Raw genomic sequence first — 22,885 nt, forward strand, 5'->3', positions numbered from 1 at the left:
CAAGCCCTGATTGAAACCCTTGGGAAGTTGTAATTGCATTTTATGCCTCTGTAAAGATAGCTTGATGCTCCAAATTCCAAATCTGACTCATGAGTTTCATTCAAATGGGACGGTGTTTCCTCTAAGCATTGCTAAGCCTCGATGCGACACGATCAAGCAAAATGCATATTTTGAGATATGGAAAGGTTCAAAGCAGTGTTCAATTTTCTTTTAAAAAAAATCAATAACATAAAAATAATTGTATGTTATGGTACTCTGTTCAGATTTGGTTGATGGTGTCACATATCCAACATATCGTAGCTGGGCTAGAGAAACCTTTCAAACCTCAAGTGTAAAAAGTGGGCCGCAGTTACATAACCTCACATATAACGATTTTGTCATTTTGCAGGAGATGCAAAACATTATACACCATCAGTGGTGGCACCAGGTATTTTTATGCGGGGGGGCAAAGTGAATTTCAGGGGGGGCAAAATCAGCAAAAAAAGTAAATTTACGTAAATTTTGGCTTTTTTCCTCAAAAAGTGGGGGGGGGAGGCAAACTGGTGGGGCAAGAAACATATTTAGGGGGGAAAATGCCCCCCTTGTCCCCGTAACACCGTCACTGTACTGTACAACATTAACAGGATTTACATAGCGATGTTGGTTATTCGGTCATTTACAGACTAAATGTATTTTACAATTGAAGGGCATAGCAAGATTTCATGAAACATACACTCTTATTTATTTCCCCAATGTTGTTCAACAGCAGATCAGCTCAACGCTGCACTCACAAAATGTCTTATTTTCTTCTTTACATTCCTATTTCTGTAAATTACCACTTGTGTAAAAAGGGTTGGGAACATAAGTTCCAGACTATACTGATGTTCAAAAAGGGTTGGGAACATATGTTCTAGACTATACTGTTTCTAAAAAGGTTGGGAATATCTGTTTTAGACTATACTGGTGTCCAAAAAGGGATGGGAACATGTGTTCTAGACCAGAGGATGATTTAAGTACTACCCAACACCCTACTGGGTTAAATGTGCAGCGGGTGAGCAGTGTGAGTAACATGACACCACTGTTCTGCTATACTGCATAGAAGTGCATGGTTAAATTTGAATTTGTACAGTTATATTTACATTAAAAACAATGTGAACTTTCTATGTTATCTACAGAAGGTGTGAATTATCCTTTAAACACACATCACTTTTGTTCTGAAATCAACCAAGTAATAATGACACACACACAATTCTAAAACAGCAACTTTTGCACAGAATTCAATGGGATTTGAAAAGTAAAGTGGCAGTTGATAACACTTTTGCAGTGCATGATGGGGCTTCCTTAAATCATCCTCTGGTTCTAGACTATACTGTTGTCAAAAAGGGTTGGGAATATCTGTTCTAGACTATACTGTTGTCCAAAAGGGCTGGAAATATATGTTCTAGATTAAATAGATAAATCCAAGATATACAATCCAAGATGGTTGAAATCATCCAAAGGTAAATTCTAGATTATATATGTTCTAGATTATACTGTTGACTAAAAAGGGTTGGGAACATCTGTTCTAGACTATACTTTTGTCTAAAAATGGTTGGGAACATGTGTTCTAGACTATACTACTGTCCCAAAAAGCTGTTCTAGACTATACTGCTGTCCAAAAGGGTTAGGAACATCTGTTCTAGACTATACTGTTGTCCAAAAAGCTGTTCTAGACTATACTGTTGTCCAAAAAGCTGTTCTAGACTATACTGTTGTCCAAAAGGGTTAGGAACATCTGTTCCAGGCTATACTGTTGTCCAAAAAGGGTTAGGAACATCTGTTCTAGACTATACTGTTGTCCAAAAAGGGTTGGGAACATCTGTTCTAAAATCTTTTCCTTTCCCCTAAAAATTCATTTTCAAACTTGCTCAAACTTGCATTACTGGTACCAACTTTGGTAGTATATTCAGCAACCATAATTTCTCCTTTATGCACGGTTCAAATAACATTTTTGCAAAAAAAGTGCATTTTTGTGATTTTATTTGCCTCCATCTTGTAATTAAAACCTAGGCCAGCCTAGGTAAAAACATATATCTGATTATCTTTTTGATATTTTATTTGATCGCCACAAAAAATACAATACTAGGTATATCAAAGAGGGTGGTTCTCAAGTTTGGATTAAGTGGAGATGTGTGGTTGAGACTCTGAGAATAAAAGTTACTCTGAGAATAAACAGCATTTGACAAAAAGAGAGCCAGTGGCATAGATATCGTTTTGACATTGGGGGATGGGGTTGGAAAAAATTTCTTGGAAGTATAGTGAATCTATCGCCTTTTGGTGACAAAATAAGGTAATGGTGTAAATGGGGTAAAAAACAAGAAAATAAACATCACAAAACTTCATAACTTTAGAACCAAGTATGCTAGAACTTTGGTGTTTTCAGTATATGATAGCCTAATGGTTTTATAAGGTAATAATCATAGTAACTCAATTTTCGAAAATGCCTCCTTTGCCCCCATGGACCAGATCGTGTCACATATTGAAGCTAAAATGGTGAAATATGGTGCAAAAGTGGAACATATTCATGTAAAGAGTGCAAACATTGGCACATTTTAGTGTAAAATGGCCAAATGAGGTAAATTTGGTCAGAAACCTACATACAGGTGTCAACATTAGGAGGGATGATTGTATGGACCATCCCCCTTATCAAAATATTGGGCAGATTTATCCGTACCTACCATTTCAATTAGAACCCCCTATCAAAACACAAAATGTTGTTGCTCTATGTATATTTACTAGAAAACAGAAAGAGAAAATGGGTTTTCTCAGGCAAAAATGAAAAAAATATGGCTCTAACATATGCTCATCTTAGATAGTGTCTATTGAAGGTGTGTGTGTGACAGCAATGCAAGCTGTCTCACTGCAAATGCTCATGAATGGCATAGTTTCCAAGTTGGTACTGGTATCTGCTTCTCTAGTTACATACTCATCTGCAGTCATAGAAGTTAGCAAGCTGTCAGAGCTGGGGGTGATTGTACTAGGTCATTCACTTATGCTCTCACCCCAGTTTCCCCTACCTACATTTACATCCCTGACACAAATTAATAAAAGCAAAAGTCTATTCCAGCAGAAAGCGAGCCCATCGGGATTATTTATCTTTAAGCAATGAAGATTATCCGTAGGGCAGGCTGACGGCCGGGTAATATTTAGGTTATGTCTGGAGTTTTAATTACGCTGTTGTTTCATTAAACTGAATAAGATATGTTTTTACAGAGCTCAACTAAACTATAACTATTATTCTTGAGGGATCACTTTATTACTGCTTAAGGATGTGCACCTACATGGCAGCATCAATACCAAGATGTATGTTCCTTTAGCAACTGTAACCTGTTTCCATCGACCCAAATTGGAACACAGCACATTCCTATATTGATTTGATAGGGCAAAAAATCATACTCCGACTAAGTCAATATCGTACTAAAACATTTATGGAGAAAACAAACTACATTTTGGAGGGGCATGTGGGGAATTTTAAAAGCCATTTCTTGCATGTTACAGCTCAAGAAACAAATATCAAATGTCCTATTTCATTTAAAAACAAAATCATCTATAGAAGATGTTCTGGAATGAAACTTTATTAACGCTTTGCATGTGAACGATATAAACCAATTACAACAACAACCAAACACTACCATTTTGACACTATATTGCAAAGTTAACGTCAAAAACAATACTATGCATGTTAATACTTAACAGTCAACCCATTACAATGCTTACTCCAAACGCAATATCAACAAAATGTTCAAATGTCTTTTTTTTAAAGAAAGTGTACAAACATTACAGCAGCTGCTTGTCTGTATGCAATCCAGAACGGGTTAAATTCCTGGTCCCAGTGGCTTCTAAAAACATGAGTAACACCCCTTAAGGTTTTAGAGACTGATCATGTTAGCGAGAGAACTCCAATTACCTCTATTACGAAAGCATTGAGGGAATAAATCATAACCTGTTTTCTTAAACATCCTTTGGGCAATCCTTTGCACAATGCTTCTATGTCGGCTCATTCTGTTGGAGTTGGAGCTAGTAAAAATATGCCTTAATTGTCAGCTTCAAATGACCTAGTTCCAATTCACCCTTCATTTCAACATAAGAAGATGAGAGAAACTTTGCATATTATTGCATCACATCTGCTCTGGTGGTAACTGATACAGGGAGGAGCTGAGATGCCTACTTGCCAATGACATAAAGACAAAACATTGCAGCTTGATGTTTGACCTACATTTTACCATTTTTTATTTTTGATATAAACATGTTATCACAGTAACATGTTCATTATTGCAATCCATTCCTGGTATGTTTGAGAAAGATATATAATTGGGATCAATATTGTTGGAACACTTTTTGAAGTTATCTTATATAATTTCCTTCTCTCATCCCACCTCATACCAATATTGAGTTGTGAAATTCTGGCACTAGGCACTGTATAATGACTGGAACTGACTAGAGACAGAGTTTGAATCAACTATGTTACTCAACTCAGAGATCAACTCAACTCAACTTATCAATCAATTTCACCATGATGTGGCAGTGACGTCAGTGAGCATTTCATTGGACGCAACCTCAAATCACCAGCGTTTGCTCAAAGTGCTGGTGTACACACGCTTAAAGACGCTGCATAGATGTGAGAGAGAAATAGCTGCTTCAACGTGTTGACGTCACTGACACATCAGGGTGAAAAATGGTAGTGACACATTTAATACAACACTGCTTCATGATAGCTCAAATTTATGCACCAATCTCTTTCATGACACCAGTTTACTAAACAACCACCGGAGATGCTCATAAAACACATCAAGTTTGTTTAGTCTATCTTCAACTGGCTGGCTTATTAAGAAAAATAGAAAAGAAATATGTGTGTTTACCTGTGCCATCTTGGCTTTCCGTCTAGCTTGCGTAAAAGACGGAGGGTCCTGTTCCGCTTCCAGATCAATCTTGTGAAATTCATCTATAGTCAGTTGACCAGATGGGGTCTCCTCAAACTCTGTTAACCTACAAGTGTGCAATGAATTAATAGAAATATATGATTACTTTATTTTCAAGTCTTAACTATAGCGTAGCCAAGACTTTTTCAGGAGAAAATGTGGGCAAAAAACTTTCAAGGAGGAAGTTTGATGACAATGGTTTAAAATGGGCTAAAAAGTACAAAAAACAGGCCTACATGGGGGACAAGATTTCCCACAAATAACACAAAATTTGCAGATTATCCTGGTAACTGTTTGAAAATCATGATCACCAACTTCATCAAAAATATTTGAAATTTGGGCAAAAATCAGGCTTTTTTATGATATTTTGAAAGCTTGGCATTTTTTGGCCATTTTTGGTGCAAATTTCTCAAATTTGGACAAAATTATTTAAAAAAAACAGTTCCAAGATATTTTTATCTAGTTTTTAAAAATGAATACAAATTTGTTGGCCCAAGAATTTTTTTGTTATCAAAAAATTTGGGCCAAAAAAATTGTTTCTGGGGGGATTTTCTCCAAAAATGATGAATTCATCAAGTCTTTGCCATTCTAAAAAATTATATCCTTTAGACCAACAATTTAGCAGTTGACACCCAAAAGTTTCCATAATTCCTGGGTTAAGACCGCCCTTAACATACCAGTCATATCCACTTAAATTTAATATTTTATAACAATTGAGAATTTGAATATTGCACCTCCATTCGTAAATTTAGCTCACTGTTTTAGCTCAAAATACAGAGGGATCTGACAGTTGGTATAGGCCTACATGTACTGTTAAATATAATTTTATGAGAAACCCAAAAGAATCAAGCAAGTCCTGCTATCTTCTGAAGATAGCAGGATATCTGTTCATAGCAGATCATGTGAATGTTGCTATCTACTGAAGATAGCTGACATCAGGTGGCTATTCATTATTCCCTGAAAAGATTGCAAGTTTGGCAAAGAAAGATATTCATGAAGTCACATCCCACCTGCAGTGAAGAATAATGTTACCAACCACATTATGATCATGAGGAAAATGTTAGATCGCGCTTGCAGGAATATTTTGCTAAATGGAATTTACTTGTTTGACATTAAAAAGGTTGACATCAAAAATTTACAGTAGAAAATATTAAAATATTGAGAAAGATGGACCAGTAGAAGTATTTCTGGGCCAGTAGCTTTACAATCAGGCCGGTAGACAACAGAAACCTAGTTTCTACTTTTATATCCTAGCTTCATGTTAGTTCTGGGTGCATTATGGGTAGTAATGACTTGTCCTTTAGCTGACAGCAGATTCAAAACAAACATAGGTGGTTGCATCATTAAACCAAGGTTACTGCTCCCAATAAAAGGTAATCAACTTACTCATTTATAAATAGAACCTTGTTAAAATGCCATCAGTGCAACATAATCATGTAGACACTTTACTCCCCCCTGTTCCAGGAAAAAACAAGCTTGTAACATTTCGCAAATGAGAAAGTAATAGGGTGGTAATTGATTCTGCACATTGCCCATCACATATGTATACACATGCCCAATGGTGCATTCATGATTAAGATAAGGATAATGAACTGAGTGCATGTATTCGTCAAGATAAGATACGCTGAGAGTTATTGCATTTAGCTCGAGAGCCGATAGGCTCAAGAGCTAAATGCAATAACTCCATGGCAAGTGCAATTATCTTGACGAATGCATTTGCACGAGTACATTATCCGTCATACACTTTGAGTGTAGGCCTATTAAAACAATAGGCAATATTAATTGCTGCATTCATTATATTAGTTTTAATATTAGGAAAATATCTTACATTTTAAAAACACCGTCAGGACATTGACCAGCTACGTAGCATTTAACTGGTAAAGAAAATCAATCCCTGTATAAGTTTGCTATAAATGGTATCGATTTATGCCATACGCCATACTTTAGTAACTTATTCACGCATGGTTTGTAACCAATTGACTTTTATGTTGTGATCATTTAGAGCACTGAACCAGTTCACCTGAAACGATCGATTTAGATGTCCGACTAGTACTACGGTGAATATCAACTGGACTTTATAGCTCTATAATTTGAACTTTAAAATCTACTTATATTAAAACACACGACATTGGGATTTAACAATTTGTTCAGTATTATCATAGGTCTTCAAACACATGTGTTTGAAGGCCTATGGTATTATAAAGCATGATCATGATATTATGCGCTGTGTGTGTTTCCCCGGCCCGCTATGTTATTTTAGATATAGGCCTACATGTATTTCATTTGTAAAATGCTGAATATTTTGCAATGGTGTCATCTTGTATAATTATGATCCACCTGTTTTTGGCCCTTTTTAATTAATAGAAGCTCGATTATTCTCATTTGATGTTTGATTTATATGAGGTCATTAATCATAATTTATGACAATGATAAACCCTAACCCTAAACTCCGTGAACGAGGACTGGACTCAAGTCTAGCGAAGTTGCACCCTATTCGCAATTGTACCCTATTATAGAACACGCTTGTAACTATACCATTTTAACACCACAGAATGTATATTCGTATTTTTTTGATGGTATATATATCGAACAGACAATTATATAGTTATGTGACCTCTGTGTCGAAAGCGCCACCTAACTCTACTATATGGTTATGTGAAAGTAGTATTTCTAGTATTTGAGCGTGCACGTATTATCTAGAATCTATTGTTTAGCGTGCAGGTTTTAGATAATGCATTGTTTAGCGTGCAGGTTTATATAATTTGGGCTGTGAAGGATAGTTCGCGAAAATAATGCACGGGAGAAGAATACATAACGATGAATAGAAACGGGCACTAGAAGTGTATGAACTGGTAATGAATTGCAGGTGCTTTGTATTTAACCAGATACCAGGATCCACAACATACTCATCTATCAGGGCACATTTCTTTAACCCCAATACAGTTGCACATGCATTGAATGACCTTTGAAAATTTGGGTACACAAACTCATACTCCGCAACTTGAGGTCAAATTTTGCTCTATGATTGTTTAATTGAGGTTATTGAACTATGGCATTGGGATGAGGCCATTGTGGTCCATAGTGAGAAAGCCTAAGAAGATTGTCAGTTATCTGGGATGTCAGTGCTCCAGTTGACCCACTAAATTGGCCTAATTGAAGATCATTTGCTTAAAAACTGTCCCGTTCTTTGTCTAAAATGGGATTATTTTGCAAGTGTCAAGCCGCTTTATGAATAAAAGCTCTATTTTGTGTTTGTTTGAAAGGTTTTTTTTAGCATCATCAGCGCCCACTTGTTCTTAAATGTGCTCTTCGTTTATTGACCACTAAACAAGTGCAACAAACTACTCTTCAATCAATTGGGTGACTGCTTTGCTAAATTGATAAAAATCTAGATTTTTGGGTACTTGTTAGAGAACTTAGGAGGTGAGTTCAACAATAAGAGATTTCATTTTTTTTCTAATCTCTTTACTTTGTTTTCTCTTTCCTTTATTGTTATTTAGTCCTCAGCAAACAATGAGGCAACTGCCTGAATATAGCCGTCCCTGGTTCAGGCTGATTTCCTATGCCTTGGCAATGCTGTCACTGTTGGGCAACACTGTCAGCTAGTATCTTTTCTCACTCAGACAGTTCATGTATTATGTAATGTGTTTGATGAAATGGGATTGAAACCCAAAATGAAGAAGGGGTGGGAAGGGGAAGAGCTTGACAACTTATACATGAGCAGGGAGCATAATGATCAAGCAAGAGTGAGGAATGTTCTGGAAAACTAATAAGATTTCATAGCGAGTGATCGTAAGATTTATCATGACAGAACGCGAGATTTCAACCATGAGTGCTCATTGAATAAGAACATTTGTGACATGATCTGGTCCATGGGGGCCAAAGGAGGCATTTTTGAAAATTGAGTTACTGTAATTATTACATTATACATACCATATGCTATCATTTACTGAAAACACCAAAGGTCTAGCATACTTGGTTCTAAAGTTATGAAGTTTATTGATGTCTATTTTCTTATGTTTTTTATTGTTTTTTACTCCATATTTTTACCTTTATCTCAGTTTCAAATTTGCCGCCTTTGGCCCCCATGGACCAGATCATGTCACATTTGAAGAACACCCAGATAGGCAGGTAGCTTGTTGTGAGCATTTGTTTTCAATATGCAATGCCATAAACCAGAAAGTGTGCACACTGAAGTATTTAAAAAAACTTAGTCGTAATGATCAATATTATGCAAAAGAATTCAGGCGTATAAAATATGCAACATCATTACGCTATCTGATGTGAAGGTAAAAATGTTATTAAAATATGTCACCTGCCATACAATGCCCAAGGTATGCTCATACCTTTGGGCAGTGCACAATGGACAATATTCCTAACAGCTCCCATTTCACCCCTGGGTAGAGAGAGGCAAGTGAGGTAAATCGCCTTGCCCAAGTGCAAAACATGATGGCACCGCCGGGGCTCGAAATCGCAACCCTCCGATTGCGCGGTAGAGCCAGTACCGCTGTGCCACCGTGCCCCCATAGGTATTATGTTTACATTTTGAGAGGGTATTGTAAAACTAAAAACTGCTTCATTCATGGCATACTTCATCAAAATGATAATATTCGCATTCAAGACATTGTCAAAGTAGATAATGAAGTGGGAAGTGGGAAAATTCTTATGTTTTTTTTTATCAAGGATTCACTTGCTTGCTACCTTGTTTGTTCACTGACAATAGCCGTGTTCAGACGTAGGGTAGTTAACTCGAGAAAAGGGGTATTTACCTCGAGTAAAGTGCCCAGTCGGGGCAAGCTCGTGATAAAGGTCGAGTTTGTGCACGTCTGGACAGGAGCCGGGCAGTTTATCCCGACCTTACCCGACCGATTTACCTCTGAAAAAAGATAGAGGTAAATCCTTAACCTGACCTGAGCAGTCGAGGTAGATGCACGTTTGGATCGCACCAGAGGTAACAGTCGAGGTAAACAATGACCTTTTCGCCAGATTTGACCTCCCTTCTTGCTCCCGTCACATCCTAACCAGTTCAAGCATCATGATTATTGCGATAAGCTTTTGCTGTGTATCATTTGCAACACCAATTTGCCGATGAAGCAACAGGAAAAACAATAGCAATTTTACATCCATTTTAATACTCGCACGACATTTGTTTACAATCGGATTCAGATTTATTTTTAGAATCCGCACGAATTAGCCCATCGGGTCAACGTAAGTGGCAGTACAACTTCCGGAAATTATACCCAGGTACAAAATGGTCGGGTAAATTTACGTCGCCGGTCGAGCTAAAAGGTCGGGTAAAGTAAGTGTGGACAATCAGTCGAGTTAATGAAAATATTTGTGGTATTTTATCACGGGTTGTAAAAAATTTAACTCGAGTAATTATTCAGGTCTGAACGTGCCTTACTTCCACAAACACTCATTCACTCACTCACTTACTCAATAAATAAATCACTCAATAAATCAATCAATCACAACTTACTTACATCAATCACAATCTCACTTTTCGCTATCTCATTACCATTCATTTCATCCTCCCACTCGGCACCACCCAAATCTCATAAAATTGACAAAAATATTAATGTATTTGAAAGAAAATAAGCACAGGATCAGTACAGTAGAAAATATATAGGAAGCCTAACATAATTACATTATTACAGCATATTTTACAGTAGCCTCATAAAATTGAAAACATGGAACCAACTAAAAGTGTCCGGTTGGAAAATAACACCACTATTTTATCAGTCAATGTTCTTCCTCACCCAAGCAGCTGACTCAGTGAGCACAGATATATCCATAGATGATCTAGTTCTACATAAAGACATGTCAGCACATAAAACATGAAAACATTTATGTGACATTCCAGCATCTGCTCTTAATAGAATCAGAAAACCAGGCACTGGTGAAATTTAATCCGACTAGCTTTTTACTGCAATGAAAGCTTAGAAAGAGAAAATGCTGTGGGGCTAAGACTCAAATTTCTCTTCCGAAAAAACTTGCTGCTTTGTTGATGTATTTGAATGAGTTGAGATTTCCCTGTCTTGGTATAGAAATTTCCAGAACTAGTTTAGTAGTAAGAAAACCCTCTTTCCCCTCTTCATATACAAGAAGTAAACAAGTTTTCAAGCTATGTGTGCCAGTGCAACACATTTCATCACATGAATTGGTGTATATAGAGCCCCTGAAATTTTTTTTAATCAGTATTATTATTATCAGCAAGGTACCTTATAAGGGTATGTAAGCTTATCAGAAGCAGAGTTCTGATTGGCTGGTTGAAGTACTGCCATCTCATTGGTTGGTTAAGCAAATTGCACTATGGGCCTCAATGTTTTTTACAATCTACGGAATCATGGCAAACACATCGACCCAGTGTAATGTGTGTATAAATTGTATTGGCCATTTCAGTTCATTAAATGCATTTTACAACCTTGAGGAGTAAAGTTGACAAACCTTTCAGGTATTGCATTGAAATTGCCAAGTAGCTCCCTGCACAGCCATTATTCTTCTTCTCCCATCTATTTTTTCACCCATAATGTCTATAAACCAAACCAAGATTGATAGCATTCAACCTATAATGACACCAATTAGTAAATTCCAGACCTAACACTAATTCAGTAGAGTGATGGGTGGTGGACAAAATATTCAAACCCAACATCCTCAAATTAACTAGTCCATTTCAAATTCATTTCTAACCCTGTGGAAGATTTTGGAAATATCTTCCACAGGGGAGTATAAATTTCAGATGGAATGAACACATTAGGCAGCTCCATTTGAATTTCATACACCCTCTGAGAAAGATTCAACATGAATCTACCACACAGGGAGGGCGAGTTTCAAATGGAGCTGCCTAATGTGCACATTCCATTTGAAATTCATACTCCTGTGGAAGATATTTCCAATTTCTCCCACAGGGGTAGTGTGGATTTGAAATGGAATAGCACATAGAGTGGTTGCCAGTTTTTTCTTAATAATGTCAAATGCCTCTATATAAGCAAATTCGTTTTTATTTCTGACTATTTTTTATGATCTATTTTGTGTGTATGTTATTGTTACTCACCTTTTCCTGAGTGTAGCATCACACACTTTAACAACCCGGATAACATCTTTTTGGGTCCTACTAAAATTATGCAAACGTGCAGCAACAAGCAGAGCTGAAAAGAACAAAAGAACAAAGTTATTTGTAAGTTGTCCAATTTCACCTTAGATCACGGGATGTTGCAAAATATGACTGTTGTGGTAAATTGAATTAAGGGATCTGATATTAACGCTTATCAATGTTTTCACATATTTTTTGTGGGAGCTGAGAGTACACCAGACATATCGAATTGCATTCTGAATCTGAGAATGTCCTTCTGATATCAAATTTTTGATTTTTTGAAATTAGCGATGTAATACAAATTTTATGGCAAATTATTAAAATTGATATTTTCTAAATTTTATAACAGTCATCGAAGTAAACTTTATAAACCTAATGATATGTACTTAAAGTGTATGTAGCTGGGATGAAAAGCCGACGATCAATTGAAAATTTTGACGTTTCATTTTGAAGATATACATTTTTCCCCCCAAAAGACCTCAATTTTGTTGGTGTTTGGGGGGAAAAAATCCATATCTTCAATACGAAAGGTCAAAATTTTCAATTGATCGTCGGCTTTTCATCCCAGCTACATACAATTTAAGTACACATCATTAGATTTATAAATTTTACTTCGAGGACTGTTAAATATCAAAAACATCAATTTTAATCATTTGCCATAAAAATATGTATTATATCGCTAATTTCAAAAAATCAAAATTATTTGATATCAGAATGACATTCTTCGATTCAGAATGCACTGATATGTCTGATGTGCTCTCATGTCCCACAAAAATACTACCCAAACGCTCATACCCCACCCCTTAAGTTAAACAATCTGTAATGGCAACAGCTATGTTGAGAAGCAATACCAGTTTGAGTTGTGGAGGGGGAGAGACACATAATACTCCCTATTCCAGAAAAATACAGTTCCAATTTGTTTGGATTAAAAAACTATTACCCTGTTTTGTCAAATGAAACATAGCTAAATCCTAATCCTTTTATTAGTTCTAACTGTCAATGAAAGACAAATTTTATTATTTGGTCAATTTTGGGAAATAGGGGCAAAAAACATGCATTTTTACTGCATTTTTTCATATGTTGTGACAATCAAGCCCAATGACTAATTTTAAGTTCTGCATTCTAAATTTTGTTAAACACATTTTCTAATCTTTTTAATAAAAAATTATCAAAAATAACATTAAATTTGAAAATTATGAGTCAACTCTCTCTCTGCTCTTAGCCTAAACTCAAAATTTTGAATGTTTAGACTTGTGCCAAGTCTTAGAATTTTGTGACTACAATTGCAAAAAACAGGCAAAATTGCATGTTTTTGGCCCATTTCCCCTCAAATTGCAAATTGCAAAAAAAAACTTTTATTGCCAGTTAGAACCGACTAAAGGATATGATTTAGCTATGTTTCATTTGGCAAAATAGGATAATATTTTTTTAATTCCAAAAAATTAGTGCTGTATTTTTCTGGAACAGGAAATAGGCATTGGATTTTAAAATTAGGCATATGATTTTATATCAAATGCACTTCCTGAATTTTACTATATAGGTCATTGTCAAAAGAAATCAATTATGAAATGAGGTTGAGGAAATCAATTCAATCATAAGACCAGAACCCTAAAGAAATATGGCGCCTCACACCATACTTGACCATCAAGCCTTCCTCATATTTATGCAAATGAGCTGTCCAGTCCAGGCTTAGGTGCAGACAAGATAGCAGATGATACAATTTCATTTCATCAAATTAATGCGATGTTTATCGAGTGCCAAAATAAAACCACTTATGGTCAATATCGCAGGTGTTACAACTACGCCAACGATGATATCTATGACCGTTGACCTTTTGTTGATCTTTAGCCATTTCCAAGTCAAGGATTCCTGTATTAACATTCACCTTGAAGCTCTACTTTTTTACTTCCAAGGTCATGTTGCATGCTAAATTGTCCCAAATATCCAGCCTGTGAAATGTCAAATGTGTAAATCACCGCTATCTTGTCTCAAGTAGGCGTGTGCATCCACTAACTTATGGCGTCTGGTGATATTCTAGACCATTTGTATAACCTGCGGTTAATTCTGAACTACCTCTACTGCTCTCCGTCTTGCATATATGCAACAGACTGGGTGTAAGTGGTTCTTCTAAATGGTACTTATGTCTTTGAGATTCACTTAGAAAACCACAGCATAAATATAAAGAGACTTTGTAGCACTTTGTGGTAGGCTTAATAGCTAGTATCTTCAAATAGTTTTGTCTCCCGTTATTCAATAATTCTGTAATGCAGCATGTGGAATATATCTGGTAAATTGAGATTTAAAATAAATACCATAGAATTGTGTCTGAAAGTAAGTGAAATCCCTTTCAAGATATTATTCTAGGCTATCTTTTGGAATATTGTACACTTTTGATATTCACATGTGTATTGAATACCCGGAGTGGGCGGTATCCTTCAGGAATTTTAATTAATTGCCTTTTCAGCATCAGTGGTGCAAGCTGACCTGAAGAGAAAAGCCTGAAAAGTGTGTGAATCTGGACCAAAAGCCTCCAAAATGGGCTGAAAATAAAGAAAAGTGCGGGAATTTGGACTTCATGAAAGCAGGAATTCCGGCAAAAGCAGGAAACTTGCATCCCTGCAGCATAGTAATAGGCATATCACCTCAAAAATAATCGCAGCAGAAACACGTTATTTAATGTTCCTACATTATTGAGCTTTATTAAAGCATCAAAAATCAAAAAACAGAATTGAAATCGGTCAATGCTTTGTGACGTAGTGTCAATTTAAAGATGCTCGTAGATGGAATGAAATCCTGCCACAAATGGCTGTAATGACAAAATTGGCACATTTCGAGATTTTGAAGGTATATTTGGACGCTTGCTTGAAAAAGCAGCGTTAATATAAATATCACATGTTAAATGCCTATCTTTCCTGACTTCGTTACAGAAAACAAAATTAAAAAATCTGTCATTGAATAATTATAATAAATTAACCAAATATACTATTTTAGCAATTTCGCCAATCTGCAGACAAATTAAATCTCAAAAATGACTAAGTTCAGCTTAATTAATATGCAAAATTGATGCCAATAGAAAACCGTACATGATATAAAGGTGCGGGTTTTTTTGCACACATATGTATGCAAAGTTCTTTCAATTGATAACAAAAAATACACAAAAAGTAATTAATTATGCAAATTAGGTAATTGCAGCTAATTATGTATTTATGATTTTATTATGCAAATTAGGCATGAGTAATTTTAGGGTTTTTTTTCAATATTTAATGAACGTCTGTTCATTCATCATAAATTTTTAAAGTATGATCCTGTTATGAGGTTGAATAAATGAACTGCAGTTAATTATTTAAAAACAATACAAAAAAATAAAAAGTTTGACATTTTGACGGTGTCTGGAATATAATTTTAATTTTTACTGTAAACATGGTATGTGTCACCATTACTCAAAGCCAAGTCAGAAAAGTACAAATTAAAATTCAGTTGCAATGAGACTTTAAATTAACATTTTGTCATCTGGATTAACATGGGAGGACAATCAGTAAAAGCAATAGCCATTTTACTGTACCGCATAAAAAAAAATAGTATGGCCTTGGACACACACAATGGCTTAGTGCTATTGTGGTTTGGAAAATTACTCCCTAAAAATATCATTGATTAATGTTTTGCTTCAACTGGTTTTAGGGAAGTGTTTCATTTGTTGTCGACGGAATTAATTTACATGCTAAGAAAGATTAGTATTTCAGCTAAATGGTGGTACTTCCTTTACTTCAATAGGCCTATATTTACTGATTTATGAGCGATCTTCAAAAATCCATAAAAACAGTCAGTAGCTCTTAAACAAAACAATTTTTAATTTTTGAGGACCCGATGTTAGCCTCGGAAAGGCTTCACACACCATATATTAAAAATTTAAACAATTTGGATAAATGAAGCATATGAAGAAATTCATTTAATGACATGGATGTTTTCTAAAATTGGCCAAATTTGAAGCGCGCCCTTTTCAATTCACTGGTATGCTTGCATGCACAGTGTAGCAGAATTATTGTGCAGCCACTGTGACATACCTAATAGTAATGAATCAAATGTGTTGCTCTTACAGAAGACTGTAAATGACTTTTGGATCAGAAAAATGATTCACTTCGAACACATGCATGTAAATATTGCCGACAATGCTGTAAATATTTAGGCCTATTATATGTATTCAATTTCCAGCTGATACCAGAAAGTAAAAACCAGGGGTACAAACTTTTATATCCCGTAAGTTTGTTACATACAATTTAAATGCTTTAGATTAAAAAAAAAAAGGCTTTTGTTAACGTTGCTGTATGTATGTAAACTTACTTGATTTAACCCTAACCTGACTGAAACTCACTAAAGTTCACTACGAAAAGCACTGTGCATGAATGCTTTTCATGTGATGCCATGATGCAATGAGCCTAAGTCACCCAGGGAATCGCTGACTGGGCCAGCGTAACCCCTGTGGCTACAAGTCGGTTATCTTCTGCGTGGCATGCGAGGGGTCAGAGGTTCTAATTCTGGGGTTACCAAGTGACTTCTTTGTTAATCTTTTCTCCTTACACAGCGAATTTGCAAAAATTTGTGTAAGGTCTGTGTAATGTCCTTGTGACATCCTAAACACAAAACAAATACAGTTGACCCCATCCGTGACACGTTATAGAGGTCAAAGGTTAAATCAGCGACATGCTTGGATTGGGCTCAAACTCGATAGTAATAACCATTGTGACACTCTAAACATGAGAAAAATGCATTTAATGACATTTTTGACCCAGGGGGTCAAGTTATAGGGGTCATACGTCAAAGGTCAAATGTTAAAATTGGTCCAATCGAGCTCAAATTCAACAGGAACGATTCTTACAACATTCTAAACATGTTAAAAATATTTATGACCTCAAGGTCAATGTTTACTTTGGGGTCAAAAGGTCAAAATATGGTTGCCAGATAGCTATTCGCTGTGTACCCAGATTCTATTGACTCTAGTTTTTCATTTCTTCTTTCCCTTCCGATAACCAGACCACCATGGATTGGGTTAGGGTTAAAGTGCACTTGAACCACATACTCAACACACATTACCATTCCCTACATTGCTCGTATCTAGCAGTGAATGTGTTAAAATGAAGAGAACTCTTCAATGTCGTTTAAGAGCAATATCTTGCTCGCATTTAGTCTCTAGTAACTGCAATATTATATGGCTATGTCTAAGAAATCAATTGAACAATGTGTTTCAAGGTGGCTGTTTCAATATTGATTGAATGTGGGGTTACCTTCCCTGTTTGAAATATTTACAGATAGATGGTGGCACAATTGACAGCTTTGTACAAATTATCATATGCGATGCGATCAAGCTAAATCAGTTGGGACTCAGAAATATTGATTTAGAGATATAGCCAAACAAAGGAAATATTTCCTTTTGTTTCCTGTTGTTTTGGAAAACTTTAATTGCTCATATTTCGCATTTGACTTTTTAGACCTGCTACAGGAAACAAACATGTTTTTTTTTGCCTAACTTATAATTATTCATGAAGATTAAAAGTATTCATTTTTGGAAAGGAAATTAGTCATGGAATTGGAGAAAATCATACACAAAAACTGCAACAACAAATCCAAAATAAGGCTTTTATGTGTCTTTCTGTCATCCAGACACTACAATTCAGAAATCTAATTTGTTGGACATTGCCTTCATTTAAAAAAAATTATTGACCAAATGAGGCCAATAATAATTTTTGGCTAAAACCTGATGTCATAAGAGTCATTCTAACAATATTTACAATGATTTTAAGAAACCTCTGAAGCTGTAGCAATTAATCACACATCAATCCCCTGAGGAAGTTTGAGCTACACATCAACCTCCTGATGACGTTTTTGAGCTACTCCTCAATCTCCTGAGGAAGTTTGAGCTACACGTCAATCTCCTGAGGAAGTTTGAGCTACACATCAATCTCCTGAGGAAGTTTGAGCTACACATCAATATCCTGAGTAAGTTTGAGCTACACATCAATATCCTGAGTAAGTTTGAGCTACACATCAATATCCAGAAGAAGTTTGAGCTACACACCAATATCCTGAGTAAGTTTGAACTACACATCAATATCCTGAGTAAGTTTCAGCTACACATCAATCTCCTGAGGAAGTTTGAACTACACACCAATATCCTGAGGATGTTTGAACTACGCATCAATCTCCTGAGTAAGTTTCAGCTACACATCAATATCCTGAGTAAGTTTCAGCTACACATCAATCTCCTGAGGAAGTTTGAACTACACACTAATATCCTGAGGAAGTTTGAGCTACACATAAATCTCTTGAGGATGTTTGAGCTACACATCAATATCCAGAAGAAGTTTGAACTACGCATCAATCTCCTGAGGAAGTTTGAGCTACACATCAATATACTGAGGAAGTTTGAACTACACATCAATATCCTGAGTAAGTTTCAGCTACACATCAATCTCCTGAGGAAGTTTGAACTACACACCAATATCCTGAGGAAGTTTGAGCTACACATCAATATACTGAGGAAGTTTGAGCTACACATCAATATCCAGAAGAAGTTTGAGCTACACACCAATATCCTGAGTAAGTTTGAACTACACATCAATATCCTGAGTAAGTTTCAGCTACACATCAATCTCCTGAGGAAGTTTGAACTACACACCAATATCCTGAGGATGTTTGAACTACGCATCAATCTCCTGAGTAAGTTTCAGCTACACATCAATATCCTGAGTAAGTTTCAGCTACACATCAATCTCCTGAGGAAGTTTGAACTACACACCAATATCCTGAGGAAGTTTGAGCTACACATCAATATACTGAGGAAGTTTGAACTACACATCAATATCCTGAGTAAGTTTCAGCTACACATCAATCTCCTGAAGAAGTTTGAACTACACATCAATCTCCTGAGGAAGTTTGAACTACACACCAATATCCTGAGGAAGTTTGAGCTACACATCAATATCCAGAAGAAGTTTGAGCTACACACCAATATCCTGAGTAAGTTTGAGCTACACATCAATCTCCTGAGGAAGTTTGAGCTACACATCAATCTCTTGAGGACGTTTGAGCTACACGTCAATCTCCTGAGGAAGTTTGAGCTACACGTCAATCTCCTGAGGAAGTTTGAGCTACACATCAATCTCCTGAGGAAGTTTGAGCTACACATCAATCTCCTGAGGAAGTTTGAGCTACACATAAATTGTTTGAGTAAGTTTGAGCTACACATCAATCTCCTGAGGAAGTTTGAACTACACACCAATATCCGGAGGAACATTTGAGAGGAAATTAAGTTAGTGCTCTCAAAAGTCAAAAATGTGTTTTTGTAAATCATCAACACCTTTTGCCATAGGAAGTAATATATTATGTTCTGGGAACCCTAATCAGATGTATCAATTACTGTAACACATACCTGCCCCACATAATCCTGATGGTCGTCTTCCCATGTGCATCCAATCTCTCTTCATCCTCGATACCAGTCTTAGTGCCGTCATGGAAACTTCATGAGTTTTCTCTGTGAAATCCAACTTGTGAGCAAATCGTTGAATGTAAAGACACGGATCTGAAATGAGTAAAACACAATTCACTTTTAATAAAACTTTAAATTGTTAACCTTTCTTACAAAATAACAAATAAATTGTCCCCAACTTGGACTCTTTTTACTCATGAAAAACTCAATTTTGAGGTTTGCAATTAAGGTGGCCCCCACACAAAGGTGTGTTAATAAAGGTTTGTAAATACAAAGAATATGCAATATGCAAATAAGCTTATTAATATTCATATATATGCAAATAACATGACACAAAACTATACAGCACATAGACTATCACAATACCATGTTAGAAGTTGATCGGTTATTGCGTTTAAGCTGCAGAGTGGATTAATGAAAATGTAGACAAAATATGCAAATAAGCTATTAATATTCATAAATATGCAAATAAGATGACACAAAACTATACAGCACATCATGCCACCATATCTAATCCCCATACCAAATTTGAAGTTGATCGATCTTTACAATTAAGGGGGATAAAAATAAATCTAATTATTGTTTGTTTAAATAGTCACTCCACGCTTGGGGCCTAATAGGACTGTGACATCACTCTCCGCCGTCTCCGGTGACACAATAGTATGTTGTATACGCTGGCGAAGTGATGTAATAATCAGATAAACTACCATAGCAATAGGTGAAAACAATTTTGATTATACCAGCTGCACTACGTTCACACGGTACCTCTGCATTGAACCATATCATGCTGATCACTTGCACCTGTAAGATTAATATCTTGAAAAGAACGGCATTGTATTCAATACTATGATTGCAGACATCCACAGGTAATGAGTGCAACCTGTTTGTAGTGCAGCGTGATATATTCAAAATTGTTTTCGCCTATTGGTATGGTAGTTAATCCGATTTATTACATCACTTCGTCATCGTATACATATCAATTCTATGCAGGAATACATTTTGGTATATGTCCTGTATTAAAACTAACTCTGAAACATTGAAACATAATCATTCTATTAATATTAAGAAAATACCCCTACTAAACTATTTCCAAGTTCTGAATCTTAGCTGGCATCCCATAAGAAAATGGGACAGAAAAAACACACTTATACTTGGTTCATAACATCATGGATTGATATAGAATGGTACACACAGTTGGCACAGCATTTACGTGAAGTGCTAGATCATTCATAGGGGCACCAACCGTTTTCAGTAAGTGAAGGGAATAAATTGATGTACGTTGTAACAAAAACCAAATAATTTTCACCTACTACGACTTGAATGAAGTATAGTATTGATGCGTACATCCCTGGGAATCCATGCAAACAGCAACAAAGTATCAAATTGTTGTCATGTTGTGACATGAATGTTCCTTTCCCACAGCAACTAGATTGTCGCAAAATTTAGATGAAAGAATGTACTAATATTCTGAAATACAAAACTCTTTCCTGTTACATGCCACCTGTGTGACAATTACGTGAATGCTATGTTAAGGTATTGCTAGCCATTGCAACTACCCTGGACAAGTTTCTGGACATTTCCCTTAAAATAGACAAATTCTTGTAAAAAGTATCAACTATAACAACATTCCTGTAGTTACCAACACCACCTAGAAATGTGGTTAGTTTCACTGACCATGGAGGTAGCAGATCAGGGTTTTCTATAAGCTTTTTGCTGAAGGGGTAAAAAACCATATCTATTTTTCTTACCCTTTTATGATGTTTAAATATTTAACGTATATGTAAAGAGCATTTGAGGGCGTAAAGTTGGTAGCTGAAGGGATAAAAAAAACCACTTTTAAGCGCAAAGAAAACACTGTAGCAGATGCTCTTAAATCTCATGTAAATCTGCAAAACCTCTGCCTAAGGCCCTTTAAACTCGATTTCCTGTTTCCCGTCACCCGCACACATTATGAGATTTCGCCGGTGTTTGTGAACCAAGAATCCGAAAAAAATTCATTGTTTGGTCAAATTGTAATTAAGAATGTTTCTTCTTAATATTTTAGTGTTGTTCGAAGTGAAATTGGGCCGCAAAATTAGTTTCTGAAGCAGGAATAAACAATTCAGTCTTGTGTACAAGCATTTGCAACGTATACATAATGTATATTTGCTGGAGTAGTGCATGTTAGAATAATTATGAACATTGCTAGGTCAACTGGCTCACGCTTTCTTTGTTACGAACCACTGATCGAAATGACCACAACACAAATCCTATGGCATAGCATAATTCGGAACAGGTTTATGAGCCCAGGCTGGGGCTTGAACCAGTAACCAATGGTTACTAACAAGCACTATGACAGCGAATACATGTATGGGTATTTGTATGTCATAAGCAGTGAACACCACCTAGCCAAGTCAAGTATTTAGCCCAATGACCATGGCAGAACTTGACCATGAGGATTCATCAAACTTGACCATCATCATCAAGTTTATGATGGGTGGACTGGTCAGTGGCTACGCTCTTGTTAGGCAGTTAGGAACACCACCAAGTCAATTCAAGTATTTACCCAATGACCATGGCAGAACTTGACCATGAGGATTCATCAAACTTGACCATCATCAAGTTTATGATGGGTGGACTGGTCAGTGGCTAAGCTCTTGTGTTGAAGTGGTCAATTCTACCTTAAGGAGTGTGTCTAGACACACCATTGCCATTTATTATTGTAAAAGAAATTTGTATATTGTCATAAGCAGTGAACACCACCTAGCAAAGTCAAGTATTTAGCCCAATGACCATAGCTGAACTTGACCATGAGGATTCATCAAACTTGACCATCATGAGGCCATCAAATATCTAGGTAACAAAATTGTACTACTCCTCATGTTGTAAAGTGTTTTGATGTTTTTTGTTAACCTGTCAGTATTCAGGTATGTGGATTTGTACACCTATTTACCTCATTTTTTTTTAACTTAAAGAGGAAGCCCCACCAGAGCAGTTCTTCTGAGGTTAACCAAACCTGCCTGGTTATCAAATTAATCAGTGACAAGGTTATCTCTGATTTTGACAGGTGCTAATTGATGCAATGACATTAAAACATCAATTAGCACCTGTCAAATTCAGAGATAACATTGTCACTGATTAATTTGATAACCAGGCAGGTTTGGTTCACCTCAGAAGAACTGCTTTGGTGGAGCTTCCTCTTTAAAGTGAAACCAGTTTTAACATGAGTAATGGCAAAATCACGATGGCACAGAATGGGCAGATATAAAACCAAGTTAACCAACACGTAAAAAATCAGGCAAAAATAAACAACAAAACCTTGCATATCTTCAAATAAATTGGCATTATATGATTAACTCCAAATGGTATCACTTTGATTCATCATTATTATACATG

General features: G+C 36.1%; 1 protein-coding gene across 1 annotated transcript in view; it reads right to left on the reverse strand.

The window, feature by feature from the left end:
* The window catches only part of LOC140153209 (transcription factor IIIB 90 kDa subunit-like), a 119,610-nt gene that overhangs the window by 42,900 nt on the left and 53,825 nt on the right, over nt 1-22,885 (reverse strand). The window contains exons 7-9 of the mRNA XM_072175892.1: nt 19,454-19,603; nt 11,992-12,085; nt 4,878-5,004 (exon numbers count right to left, since the gene is read on the reverse strand). Coding sequence (XP_072031993.1) covers nt 4,878-5,004; nt 11,992-12,085; nt 19,454-19,603 — 371 coding nt within the window. The remainder of the gene's footprint in view (nt 1-4,877; nt 5,005-11,991; nt 12,086-19,453; nt 19,604-22,885) is intronic.

This window comes from Amphiura filiformis, chromosome 5, assembly GCF_039555335.1.
Source record: "Amphiura filiformis chromosome 5, Afil_fr2py, whole genome shotgun sequence".
Classification (NCBI taxonomy): Eukaryota; Metazoa; Echinodermata; class Ophiuroidea; order Amphilepidida; family Amphiuridae; genus Amphiura; species Amphiura filiformis.